We start from the raw sequence: 14,523 nt of genomic DNA on the forward strand, positions 1-14,523 counted from the left end.
CGGACGGCGGTGTGCTTAGTTATGGAGATGGCGGAATGGGCCAGCGAGCTTGGAATGGACGATGGAATGGATCGGCGAGCAAGGTGAGTTGAACGGCGGGCAAGGCGGTGACGGCGATGGGCTGACGCAACGGTGCAGAGAAGTGCGATATATATGGCCGACGGATCTGGCGGGTGGTGCAACGGCTATGATGGAGCTATGATAGGAGACCCACCGATCCCAGCAACAAATTCCTCGGCTTCATCGTCCCTTTCAGTCAATCAATTCGCTCGGATGGGATAAACTGCAAAAATATATATAGTTCAGGGGAGATTTTTGCAACTTGTATAGTTCAGAGGGGTTTCTTGCACATATTCCAATAGTTCAGGGGGATTTTTTGCAACTTTTATAGTTCAGAGGGGTTTCTTGCACATATCCCAATAGTTCAGGGGGATTTAATGCACTTTACCCTTTAAAAAATATATATATTTATTTAACCATCTCACTCCAGTCTCTTTCTCTCCACGTCATCTAGCATATTCTGAATGCCAACTCATTACAAGACATCCCAAAAAACAAAAAGATAAGTTTTGGTAATGCAGTCGAGGATAACCAGAAGAATCTAATGACATGCTTCAAAGGCCACCTGTAATGATGGTGAAACATAGGCTCTGTTTCAAGATTAACCTTGTAATGCATTCAAAAACCTCACAGAAGGTTCCTTCTTGTGATAACAAATTCACATATGCTTACTGCGAAGTACACTATAAAATCATAAAAAAAAATTGCTGTAAATTGGAACAGCTTAGATTTTCTTTGCTCAAACTTCTCAAATACAACTTCTATTACAATATTTTGTATATTCCTACAAGAGTAATGTTACTAATGTACAATGTAGATAATACAAAAGACCAAAAAAAAAACAAAAAACAAAAAACAAAAAAAAAAAAAAAAGAAAAAACCAAAATTACTCTGCAATGGCAGGAATCAGGACTATACCTAACTGCATCACCTCATTTACAACAAATTAGATTCCTCTGAGACGTAGCTTGGAGTTTTCTTACTCGGGCAATTCGTAGCCGGAGATGACTCAGTCGTGAGATTTTTATTCATAATACGGATAGGTTTAATTATCTCATCCACTTGTGCATCTGCAAAGTCACCATCAGACAGGGTTGTTCGCTCTCTTGCTGAATCACCAGTTTCTCCATCTTCTTCATCACTAACATCGAGGCTGATATAATCAGCAAATCTCCCTTCTTGAAAGAAAATGTCGTCATCATCATCCTTTGCAGAGTGCTTCTCAGACAGAGTCATTCTGCACTCGGCAAAGTCTATATGCCTGGAGCCAAAATAACGCCCTTGAGTGTTTTTCTGTTCTCTCGGAGGTTTCTTTTTCTTTCCCTTGGTTCGATTTTTAGGGTGGTGAAGCTTGCAGTTGGAACCTTGAGGACAGATTCCGGTTGCTTCAAAGATAGGGCAGACATAGCTGTGCTTCTTTCGACACTGCAAGTTTAGAGATGTGATCCGTTTTACTTGTTTCAAGATAAGTGAGTTGTGTGCATGTAGTACATGAAGTGAGGGGGGAATCAATCATGGTATATATTAATTCTCAGACAGACATTATAATAATATAGTGATCTTAAATCAAAGCCAAAAGTGGCAACAAATTGAATCGACCAATAACATAAACCAAGCCCACAAATAAAAGCGAGTTGATAACCAAAGGTTAATGCCAGCTTCTTCGAGTCAATTGAACTAAACACACATTATAAGCATGATAAGCTATAGCAGGTGGATGCAAGCATGTTATTTAATTGTACCCAACTTTGTTACATGGACTCTCCTTGTACCTGTGTCGACATGACACGACATGCCGACACACAGACCCAAATTAGACACCCCGATAAAAAAACTCAAATTTAATACCAGAGATGAGCTTTCTAGCTATGATATAGATGAAAACCCGTTTCTTTTACCACGTCATTTAATCTGAGTAATAATTGAGTATATTCATATAAAACAATAAAAATTATACTATAATAAAACATATATTGTATTTATTTGCGTAGTATGTGTCTACATACCCGTATCCAACTTTTGGACGCATCCCCATGTGCCAAGATTCGGGATTTGAGGGATCCAACACACACACACACGAATCCAACTTTTGGACACATCCCCATGTGCCAAGATTCGGGATTTGAGGGATCCAACACACACACTCGTACTAGTGTACTGGAGTCCGGGTACCAATGCATGGTCTATTTTTTTTCCCAATTAAATAATGCATGGTCTAATTCTCATCCTAAAAAAGTAAATCAATTTATTGGGTGAAAAATAACAACCAAATACCAGCAATACCTCATCTCCATCAGCACAATAGCCCCTGAGAAAACCTTCACAAATAGAGGAATTTGGATTCACATTTACATGTCTATAAGGACAACTCTCATTGTTGCACAATCCTGCCACGAAATGAGTCAGAATTTGCATATTAAGAATTTGACAGGAAAGAAATACAATATAGAAAAACCCACCTTGCAGAAAATAAGAACAATCCTGCATTCTTTCGGGAATGACCTGCAAGGGAGTATGATCAAGGGGGGAAAATAGATTTTTTTTAAAAAAGGGCATAACTTGTGGTTGTCCACAAAGTTATACAGTAGAGATAAATCAATAAACCTTGTGAGTCAATTTGCAGTTCGGATTGGAGCATGATCCATTCAAAAATTTTGTACAGACAGCAATCTTAGAGGGATCGTGAATGTAAGGACATTTTCCATCATCCTTATTACATTTCCCGAACCTCGTAAAAAACTGACAGTATTGCCTCTTTCTGGCCAACCGTAATCTGGCAGTGTGCAAACTCCATCGAACTTTCTCACTAGCCAAGATGCGAGTTCGTTTCTTTGGATCTCTAATCAGCTTGTTACCATTGCCAATTCGCACATATCTGCCAACATCAAAGAACAAATATGCAACCAGTTCCGTGATTGTAGACAGTGATTACAAATCTAAGGGTTTCTTCATTGCCAATTCACACAGCAAGTAAAGGACTGCAGTGGATTTGGCCAGACTTGGTGGGAAATTATGGATTTATCTGATGCTCATCTTGTAGACCTTTTTTGAGTGGCAGTTTTTGTTTCCTTATGCATTTAGCTCTGCCATCCTGTTTAGCTTTTCATGCTTCTGTATTTGAGCCTTGAGGCTTTTTTTTTTTTTTTTCAGTTGGTACTCACACACACATGCCTCCACCGAGGCTCGAACCTGACCTCCCTTTGGGAAGTAGGAGTCTGGTACCGCTAGGCCACTGGCTTTTCTTTTAACAAGCCCTTACTTGTATTCTTGTACATTATTGTTTTATGTATATAAGTTTCTGCTTGCCCAGGGAAAAAAATTATTCTTCCTTCTATTTTTTAGTTTTCTACATCATTAATATCAACAAACAAATTTCAAAGTCATTTATAATAAGTACGTAATGCAGGATATGATACATTCCGAGTGCATCAATAGAAAAGTCAACATACTCATCATTGCCAATCATTAATCTCCTTGGAACATAAGGTTTCTTGGCATTCTTCCCAAATTGGAGAGCATCTGAACGTGACAGCTCCTCATCTACACCGAACATGGAAAAAGTTACAAGGCCAAAATCCCGAATTAAGGAAAACCTCAACTTACTGATAATATAAAGATATCATATTAACACCATTTATAAGAATAAAGAAGTGAAAACTAAGGTTATCAAACTATGTTAAAACAGTACCTCATTAAGAAATCTAACTCAAGAAAGGGACATCAACTTAACAACATCATTTATAAGAATAAAACAGTCAAATTCCCAAGGTGTCGGCAGATTCCAAGTTCTCTCTCCTCCCCATATTATCTCAATTACCATATTGTAGTAACTTATTTCAGCAACCGATGTTTTTAAAATTATAACCATTGCAGGCAATTTATAAAATCAAGAACATCATCCCTTTTAATTCCAAATGTGCCCTGTCATTTTAATTCATCAAAGTCAGCTACCTCAAGCCATGCCCTTGTAAAACCAGTTCTGGACCCCAGCCCCAAACTAGTCATGGATTCAATTTCCTTTCTTATCCTACTTGTGAAAACCAAAAGTGCCCTGTCATTTTAATACATCAAAGTCAGCTACCTCAAGCAATGGCCTTGTAAAGCCAGTTCTGGACCCCAGCCCCAAACTAGTCATGGATTCAATTTCCTTTCTTATCCTACTTATTTTTGTATAAAATTTTTCAAAAGAAGAAAAATCCATTAGAACCTCACTATAAAAAAATTAAAAGATCCACGCCATTCACAGCATCTATTCATTCAATGATCTCTTTCAAATTCCCAATTATAACTTATCAGTGATAACTTTGGTAAGGACTGCCCAGTGCTTGATGATATAGATCAGCCTAAGAGATCCCTAGGAGGGCCTAGAAGTTGAGAAGTAGATTACAAATTGAACCAAAAGGGCAGGTCGCCAAACCATTCCACAACCTATAATATTCACATGTACCACCCAAAAATATGAAGGAAAAAGGGGAAAAAATAAAGATAAAATAATAGAAAAAGAAGTGAAGCATAAATAAAGTGACAACACAAAATATTCAAACTCTAATGGATCAAATGTTCATACTAAACTTTAAAAAGAATACTAGACTACAATACTATTCTTTTACCATATCATAAACAAAACACATCTATTCTTGAACCCAGTTGTCTATCAATATAACTAGATTTGGCATCATCTATAATATTCCATAGGTAAGATTTAACACTCTCCTAAATACCCCTAATTTACTTGTACACGTGATATAGTAATATCAAAGTTAATTCGCAGAAATAGTCCATAAAACCACTTCCAAATGGGCACACTCCTTGAAACGAAAGATTGAACTCAAAATAGAATAGTTTTACATCAAAGTCAAAAGCAATGATTTAAACTGCCAATTTCATCATTCAAGAACTACCAATTTATGTGTACAACATCAAGAAACTCCAGTAAACTAATTCTCCGTGAGATATAACAACCGAATTTTTTTTTTTTGTTAATTATGAAAGAAAAAAAAAATCTTTTTCTTTCGTTAAGTATTTTGAATCAATAAACTAATAAAATTAAATTATTGAATATGATTTTTAGGAACACGTCCACCCAAATGTGAACACATATCCCATACCCTTGTCCCTTGTCCAAGTGTAGAGTGCCTGACAGAGGTATTCATGTACTTTGAAGGGTCCATGTTGTTTAATGGAGGAATCAGTGGAGGAAAATCTTTCATTACAAGTCACAAATAGCACCGAGAAACCCTTAGCAACATTTCAGATGCTAAGGGAATACCCCAAAATAGGGGTCTGAACCTAGGAAGAGAAATTAGGCTCTGATACCATGTTGCAAGAAAAATAAATGTGAAGAGATAAATAAAACAAGTAGAACACACAAATATTACGTGGTTCAACCACTAGGGCCTACATCCACAGCACAAAGAGCCCAAAGGGCTACATCACTTTTATAATACTCTCTCAATTCATATACAATACAATGGTGGAGGCTCCTTAATATAGGAGAATAAATTATGAGAATGGAAAGAATTAGAAAATAGGAAACGACGATTTTTCTCCATCGATTCTTCTAGTAACACCAAATCTTCAATAATAGGAAACAACATCAATTACTAAAAGATTTTCCTCCATTGATTCCTCCATTAAATCTTTAATACATGTAACATAGCTAGATTCATTATTATTGTTATTTTGGATGAGTAAAGTATTATAAACATAGCTAAATTCATTTGTGCATCATAATTCTAATAATGAAAAAAGAAATGGAAATCAAAGCCAGAAAACAGGGGCAATACAGGAGACAAAAGAAATCCATCAGAGTAAGATATTTCCCCTGCAAACGTGGAAGTCTGACACTTTCTATAACTCTGTTTTGAGGTTACATCTTACCACCTAAATAAAGATAACTTGAGAAGTTCGTAGCATGGATGAGACAGAAAGTATGCAGATTCCAAACCAAAAAAGAACAGTACTTTATTAAAAACTTCGCAATCATTAGCATCAAATATCCCCTTATTTTAGATTGAAGCACAATGAAAAGAATGAAGAGTAGACCACCTGAAATCCTCTGAAGTGTCCGTCTTGTAGGATCCATTTTGTATCGGACTGAACCAATACGGAATATCCTCTCCCCTGTAATATAGTTAGATAATCCAAAAATTCATTATATTACATTCATAAGAAGAAGAATCATCAAAGCATCCTCATCAAAACCACATACTAAAGGTGCAGATCAGATGCCAATCATTTCACCCAGGGAAAACTGAAAATAAATATTTGCCACCACAAACTGACTTACGGGAAGAATGATTTCTACTCTTTGTGCCAGCAAGAACACAAGCAGCACCATTCTGTTCTCTTTTCTTCTTCTCTGCCGCGGCAACTGCTAGTGTGGCCTCCTGCAAAGAGAACGGCAATCATGGTAATTTAAGTAAATTAGTAATCAATTTCTTCTTACTGCAAGATCAACTGTCACTTGAGATTTCCAAGGAAGGAAAAAAGGTGCATTTATGAATGCTACAAGTCAATCAACCTCGTTAGCTTTTCTCGAGTTCCTTTCAATAGATTTTGACCACTTCAAACTAGTCCCATCAACGCTCAACACCTTCAATCTCCGAAGCGAAAATCCACGCATTGATCTTGTGTAAATTGTGTCTCTCTTTCTTGAGAGAAGCAATTTTCGACTGAAAACAAATACTCATTTATTATTCTCCCAAGAAAACAGGTAGAGATATCATAATTTTGAAGCCAGCAGCAGAAACAGAAGTAACAGCAGAAGATGCTAACATACCTGATAGAAGATAGGGAGCTATTATTGGAAATCAATGCCGAATTATGCATGAAACTTCTACAGTATGTTGCTCTTTTCCATGGAAACAGCTGTGGCAACATCTTCTGATGTTGCAATGAATTATCTTTCTTTGATGACTGCGTATCACATAGTGTCCAAACCAAGGAGAATTTTGAAGGTTTATATGTCTTCGCTAAACCTGCAAATGTACAACCATCTCAAGTCAGCCTGCTTACTGATCATGTCAAAAGAAGCTGAAAAATTATCCGTACATTCTTTCATTGAAAAAAATAAAAATAAAAATAAAAATAAAAAGAAGAGGAAGAAGAAGAAAAATTTACAACATGAAGGACTAGAAGCCTAAATGATAGATGAAGTGAACTTGCCAGATGGCACCATGATACAAAAATAACTTCGATATCAGCAAAAATCCTTCAACAACTGAGAAACCCTTTAGTGTTATCAGCAAGTTAAAAATATAAGCTTCTCCCCACACACTATGAAGCCCAAAAAAGTCGAAGTATCCATGTTGGAGACAGAAACGTCACACACCGCCTAACACGCGTCAAACTCACCAAAAAATGTGTCTGAATATATTTCCCTTTGTTTTCTTCTTAAATGATAGAAATTTCATTGTAGTTAATTAGTTATTATTATATGTGATTTTTCATTCATTAATTGATAAAAACTAATATTAGACTTCTAGTATATTATCACGTGTATAAAATATATATGTTTATTGTTCACCGTGTCCATGTGTCGTATCCGTGTCACATATCTAATCCGTGCTTCTTAGCTTGCAATTCTGTTGGGAAGTGAAGGTGAAGGAAAGTAAAATTACAGTCATGGGAAATTTTTTTGTATAAGCACCAAATTGCATCAGTGGGACAAGTTCAAAAGGAAAAAAACATTTCTCAAGTTCATGAAGTGGATAATCAATCAGAAAGCAGAATTCAACTTTTTTATTGACACCAAAAAAATGAATTGTAGCTATCCTATGCAGCCATCACATAACTTTATTTAAAAAATTACCTAATAAAAAAGATTAATGGGATATCAACTCTTGCAGTTTGTTCTCAGACCAACTAAACACGCAGCTTGATTACCAGAACAAAAGTGTGAAAAATAATCAAATTAATTCTCAAAATTGATTTCTTCAGTTGACATACTTAATATCATAAGATATAGTGTCTCCATTATTTTCATATTCCATTCATCATTTGAGATGACAAAACACTGGAGAGAGATGATCAATGGAAAAACTAATGTGTCCGTACAATTATACAAGTAGGAAATGTTAATCAACTTATTCCTATCTTTGCAAGGACAAGAAAGCAAGTATATACGACCAACACGGACAGGAAAAGAGAATATAAATTATATAAACTTCAAATTTTAATATTGACAACAGTCAGAAGTCACAATAAATATAAGCTTCTCCGCGTCTTATGCACAAAAATGCACTTCAATATTTTGCAAGTGAATGCCATTGAGCATCAGGGAGCATAGAGTTGCATATTGACAACAATATTGGTCCAATGACCAATATTATCAAACAGCATGACATGTTAAAGATTTTGAAAGAATATAATAGATAAAATCTCTTTTCTTTACGAATTTGCCTATATTTACAGTGTGAGACTGTAAAGATTAGATGCCATATACAAGCCAGTTTGCATATGTTTTCTGAAAACACACCTTTACCAGATCGCCTCTTACTAGAACTTGTGCCTGCAAAAACCTTGGAAGCTCTTTGCTCCTCTGAGTTTAAACTTTCATCAGCAACAGCAACTCTTTGAGTGGTGTGACTTTCTAACGATTTTCTGATGAGCTGATTTTTTCTCCTCTTGTAGTAGCCATTGGATGATAAAACTTGAGTCTTATTTGCATCCTGAATGGACAGATCACTGGAATTTGAAGCCACAACCAACTGATTTGATTTTCTCTTTACATACATTATCTTCTTCATTGTTACAGATGCCGAATTTCCTTCATCTCTTGCACTCTGGCCTTCCAAATTGTTGGTCAGACCACTTTGATTCTCAGGAGTTCCAGAAATTTTTGGAGCATCCTCAGAAGACTTGTGTATATCCATATTTTCTGTAAGCTGATCTGATGTAATTTCAGTGCCACCACTTTGGGGAGGATCTGCCAATGACGAAGATGTACAATCCCGTGAAGAAATGGTTGTGCAACTAGATAATTTGGTGCTGCAGGGTAATGGTGGCGTTTTGGGCCTCTCAGCGGTAGCATTCAATCCTGCTCTCAAGCAATTCGGTGGGTCAATAACGTCAACCCTGCTCTCAGATCCTGTGCTTTTCTTTATATCATTTTTACCCGAAGGATTCAACCGATAGACAGAGGAACTAAAAACATGGGAACCATGGGGAGGAGCAGCAACCGGAGAAGGTTTTCTTACAAGACTATTGCCTTTACGAATATAAGAAGTACTCTGAACCTTTCCAAAAAATCTAAACGACTGCCCTTGTGGAGGAATGTGGCTTGAATGAGAGTTCTTTCCTGGAAGAAAAGCAGAGGGATTACCCGTACGATGCCAGGTTCGGGGTTTTGCTGTTTGGCTTGAAGGCACAGTCTTCTTTGAAGTGTTAAAATGTAAAAATGATTGACCTGGAAAAACCCTAGGGACTGCAGATGTCGCCTGGTTCTTTCCAATGTTCAGTTTCTCACTCTTGGAAATCGTAGTCTGAGTGGTTTTCATGGTATCCTGAGACAGTAGTGATGTATCATATACCATAGCATGACCTGATTTCACGTTAATATTGGTGTTTTGTTTTTGGTCATCACCACAAACTTCTTCATTTGAGATTTGGCTAAATGATGATTTGGCAAAGAACACATGTGAACCCAAATTCAAGGTTTCTGGAGAACCCATAGTAGATAGTGTATCAGGCACAGACTCCATAGGATCATCACTCGAGTTGGTAGTAGAGACCACATCGTGATCGGCACACAAAGATGGTATGTCTGAAACAGAGAAGAAATCATTCTTTACAAGCAGATTACTGTTGCATTCAATATCCGCACCGGGGTGGACCTTTTCCCAGTCTAAGGCCCGAGTTCGTAAAGGAATTTCATGCTGAGCGGTTTCAATGTGAAGCATACCATGCTCTTCAACGGCAGGTGCAGCAGCAGTTGTTTCTCCTCTACTTCCGCTTTCCATATCAATGTCACTTTGAAGGTTGGCTGTGGCCATGCCAAGGGCCGCCATTTCTTTCTGCTCACTCCCCAACCCTGATGGACAAGGAGACTCATGCTCAAGATTTGAAGTATTATCAGTAAAGCCATCCCCTACCAAGTTCATCGACTCGAATGATCCCCCAGTTGCAGTGCCTTTGTTCAATTTGGTGATCGAATTTGAATAAGGTGGCAAACCAGCAGAACAAATTGTATCAATGCTAGATACTGCAATTTTATCTTCTGATTCTGTTAAGCCCTTGTCAATATTTAAGGGCATGTCTGCACTGGATATGCAAGCGTCAGCATTTACAGGCCCCTCCTGGATATCAGGCAGCATTTGAGAAAACAAACTTGGAGCCAAGACTTTCCGCTTCTTATTACAAATTGGAGTAATCCCATCTGGACCAGAAATAACACCACCTCTAACTGAAAGCTCAGCCTGGGATCCTTCAATTAAACTGTTCCCATTGAAAATGCTAATGTTGTCTGTACAAGGTTGTGAGCTAGCATCAATTCTCCCATCACCAGAAACTATAACTTCTCCTTCTGTGAAAACAAGATCCTTGTCGGGACAACTTAAGGGTGTATCTAAAGAATGTTCTGAAGTAACTGTTGTCAAAGGTACATCACCTGTGCTTGGACTTGACAAACCCAACTTATTCCCAATTTTCCTCTTCCTTGTAACCTTTGCTGTATGCTCCTCACCAGAATTAACAGTTAAACCATCTTCCACTGAAACCTTAACATTTGGTGGTACCTCCACGAAACCATTCCCAAGTAATATAGTGGCCTCATCCAAACATGAATGCTTGCTACTATCATCGATAGGACCAGCGTCAGAAACAGTAACTTTCCCTTCGGAATCAGTAAGACCGTTGCTGGAAATTAAGGTAGTAATTGCATCATGGTTGGAGCCATCCACATTAACAGTAGCGGAATGAATTTTGGTTTTCTCTGCACTTGATGAACCAACAACAGTATTGCTTCTAACTGAGGGAATAGTCTTTGAAAATTCTTCCATGGCACCATTTTCAAGAGCTACAGTGACTTGATTTAACAAAGGTGGCTCCCAACCAGCATCAAAACCTGAAACAGAAATTTTCTCTGGTCTTTTAATAAATCCATTGTCAGAGCTAGAAGCATTGTGCAGACCATTGACAGAGCTATATGTATTGACGGGGCATTGATGAATTGTGATTGTCTCCACACTTGATGTAGCGGCATTAACCCTGTCTCCAACTGAAACCATAGATTCCAAAGATCCTTTCACAAGACCACTCTCGAGCAGTACAGGGAGTCCATTCTGACAAGACTGCTGGCTATCACCATCCACCCTACCATTGTCGTGATCATAAAATGTACTTCCATTGTGTAATTCAATTAGACCATTGACAGAATTTGATATGGTATGCAAGCCATCAACTGCTCCATCTGCATTTACGGCATCCTTATCAGTTCTGGTCTCCAGGGGACTTGAGGAACCCAAAGGAGGGTCTGAACTATTTCTCTTTCTCTTAGTATCCGATAGATATGTCCTGCCAGAATGATTGTTAGTGCCATCTGTCTCAGAAACTATTTCAGCGACTTCAGAACTCTCAAGCAATGCAGATACATCATTTGGAGAAGACTGAAAAACAATCTCACGCATTGCCCCCATACCAGCAGAAGTGAATTTCTCTTTTGAATGCATTACACTCCCGTCAGGCCGAGAGGCTGCAGATGGACTATTTGAGGAGAAATCCACATTGACAGGCTCAAAATTTTTCTTTGTTGGTTCAGAACTTGATGCACGTGAAAGAGAGCTTACAACTCTCTTCTTTTTCCTGGCCCTGAGTAAACAGGTTCCTTCAGAACCAACGCTGTTACCAGCCTTGTCTGAAAATGATCCTTTCAATCTGCTATCTCTAGGTAAATCATTGGGCCCATTAAAACAAGGCTGTGAATCAATATCACACACAGCACCGCCACCAGAATCCATAACCTTTTCCTCCGACTGCTTTGAGCCCTTGTAAGAACTGGATGGATACTCTGAAACATGTATATAGCTGTCCGATTCCACATGATTTTCACTGAGTTTGGTTAGTGGTGAATATGAAAGGCCCATTCCATTCCTAATCTTCCTATTCCTAGGTGTTAGATTCCTGTCAGAAACAACCGATTGACTTGGAGGAGCCGCAATGGCCTTGGCTACTAATGCATTAGATTTAAAAGAGACATCAAGCTCTACTGGACTTCCCTCTCCATCATCTTCCATACTGTGATCCAAATAATCAAGGGGACCCCTACCTCTAAGAGTACTAGGAGCTGAATCATCAAAATAAACTGAAGAAAAAAGGCGGTCTTCAGTTCTATTCCTATTGTTAGGTTTACCCAACTGAATCCTAAGTAAAGCACTCTTCTTCTGTACTTGTTTCCACGGAACAAAATCTTGGGTTCCTTCCCTACTCCCCCTACCACTGAATTTACCCGAATCATAAGTACGAGTACCTCGTCCCATGGAAAAAACTTGATTCTCATCACCATTACCATACTTATTGCCCTCCATCTCCATCTGAATTTTAGGCAGCTCTCTTGAGGACAAGCGAGAATGAACCCCTCTCCGATTTTCATCTCTACTATTCCACATCCTCTCATTATCTGGCACCGAACCATAACAAGATTCATACTTTCCCAAATTACCAGCAAAATCCCTTGACGGGTTAGGACTAGATACATGTGAAAAATCACCTAATGCAGAATTCCTAGAAGATCCACTAGAATTCAATATATAATTATCACGACCACGACTATAATCATAACTATCATCACCACGACGAGTACTGTTTCTACCCCAAAAGAGCTCTTCAGTGTTATTATGCTTAAACCTATTACTGAAATCATCTTTAAACCTAGAACTACCTTCTACTTTATGCAAATATTTATTGGACATGAGATGGGTTGATAAGGATGTTTGATTATCAAAGGATCGATGGTGATGAGGTTCATGGTCGAAACCGAGAGAGACCGGCCTTGCCGATCGATCTTGGGTCGGAAACCTAGGTGGATCCACCCAAGAATCATGCCGAGAATCTGGGTATGAATTGTCAAATTCGGGTATGCGAAGACGGGGACGATCGTCATCAATTAGGGTTCGAGTGGAAACCCTAGGCGGTGGTGAGTGGTGGCGGGTGAAATCAAAGAGGTGGGTTTTTCTTGGCTTGTCTTCGATTGGGTGGGGACGATTGAGAAACGTGAATTGTGATTGGGGAAGGTAAGATGGTGGTGGTGGTAGTGGCGGCGGAGGTGGAAAAGGAGGAAGAGGGCGGTGGGATTGTGGTGGCGGCGGAGGCGGTGGGAGATGGTGGTGGTTGGGATAGAGATTACGGTGGTCGTCGGAGAAGTTTGGAGGTGGTGGTGGTGGTGGTGGAGGAGGATGGGCGAGAGGAACGTACCTGGGGGGATGCCGAAGGAAAGGTGGGTGCTCCATCGCGTGTAGAGCCGCTCCTGATCTTGAAACTTTTGCTCCTTGCGACTTTCTCTCTCTAAAACTGTGTGTGTTTGTGTGTGTGTCTCTCTCTACATGTATATGCATATATGTGTGTGTGTGTGTGTGGTTTATGTCCTTTTGACTAGTCTGACTTGTATTTCGCAAGTACTAACTAGTAATTTGAACTAGAAGCTTGAATTGTGTGTGATGGACTTGAATCCTTTGCCGCCCTTGCTCGAATACTTGTTGAATTCATGGATTTGGTTCGGACACAATTAAAGTATCCTAAATTTAAATTTAGTGCCCTCACAGTATATGTGGTAGGAATTTGGAAGGTAAATTTTTAAAATGTTATTTTCGAATCACATTCTTGACTTAATACTGTGTTCGGCAGGAAGGAGGGAAGAAAGAGTTATGAAAAGAAAATAGGAATGAAAGAACAAATTTCCTTTTTTGGTAGAAATGATTAAAAAAAAAAAAAAAAAAAAAAAATCGAAAATTGGAAAAATAACTAATCTTTCCGCCTTTATAAATTTTCATCCGCCCATTTTTTAGGCCGAAGAAAGGAGGGAAGACAAGTGGAACGTTATAGAAGTTTTAAATTAAATACTATCAATATAAGAAATTTTAAATTTATTCTCTTCTCTTTTATCCAACCGAACAAAAAGAAGAAAATACATAATCTCTTTCCTAGGGATGTCGCATCCATCCCTTCTTATCTCTCTTCCATCTAATTTTTTTCTTCCCTACCCAACAGAGCATAAATGATGCGTGTTATGGGACCAATTCACGTGTTCTAAGAAAATACATACATATATATATATCCTAAATTGAAATATTTTATTATACAGTTGAAAGCATGGAGTGGTTTCATTTTCTATTTTTAAAAAATAGGATTCAATATAATTTAAAATATAGTATGGGTTAATTATAAAAATAATATAAAAATTAAAAAAACAAAATTAATAAAATAATATTTAACTCTAAACTCCACATTAGTGATTTCATTTAAAATTTT

At 38.1% G+C, this 14,523-nt stretch overlaps 1 protein-coding gene across 2 annotated transcripts; it reads right to left on the minus strand.

The window, feature by feature from the left end:
• Nucleotides 1-805: 805 nt before the first annotated feature.
• On the minus strand, nt 806-13,596 carry LOC132273660 (uncharacterized). 2 transcript variants are annotated; one of them, XM_059774651.1, is made up of 10 exons: nt 8,540-13,596; nt 6,842-7,040; nt 6,584-6,734; nt 6,350-6,449; nt 6,109-6,183; nt 3,510-3,600; nt 2,665-2,935; nt 2,520-2,562; nt 2,344-2,447; nt 806-1,485 (listed from the first exon to the last, which is right to left on the minus strand). In XM_059774651.1, the coding sequence occupies exons 1-10, from the start codon at nt 13,503-13,505 to the stop codon at nt 997-999; spliced, it is 6,489 nt and encodes a 2,162-aa protein (XP_059630634.1). In that variant the 5' UTR covers nt 13,506-13,596; the 3' UTR covers nt 806-996. The 2 variants fall into 2 exon arrangements, with proteins under 2 accessions (XP_059630634.1, XP_059630633.1); XM_059774650.1 differs by having other exon boundaries at nt 2,344-2,562.
• Between the last annotated feature and the right edge of the window lie 927 nt (nt 13,597-14,523).

This window comes from Cornus florida, unplaced genomic scaffold (assembly GCF_030987335.1).
Source record: "Cornus florida cultivar Cherokee Brave unplaced genomic scaffold, ASM3098733v1 CherokeeBrave_3.0.0_Hap2_Chr09, whole genome shotgun sequence".
Classification (NCBI taxonomy): Eukaryota; Viridiplantae; Streptophyta; class Magnoliopsida; order Cornales; family Cornaceae; genus Cornus; species Cornus florida.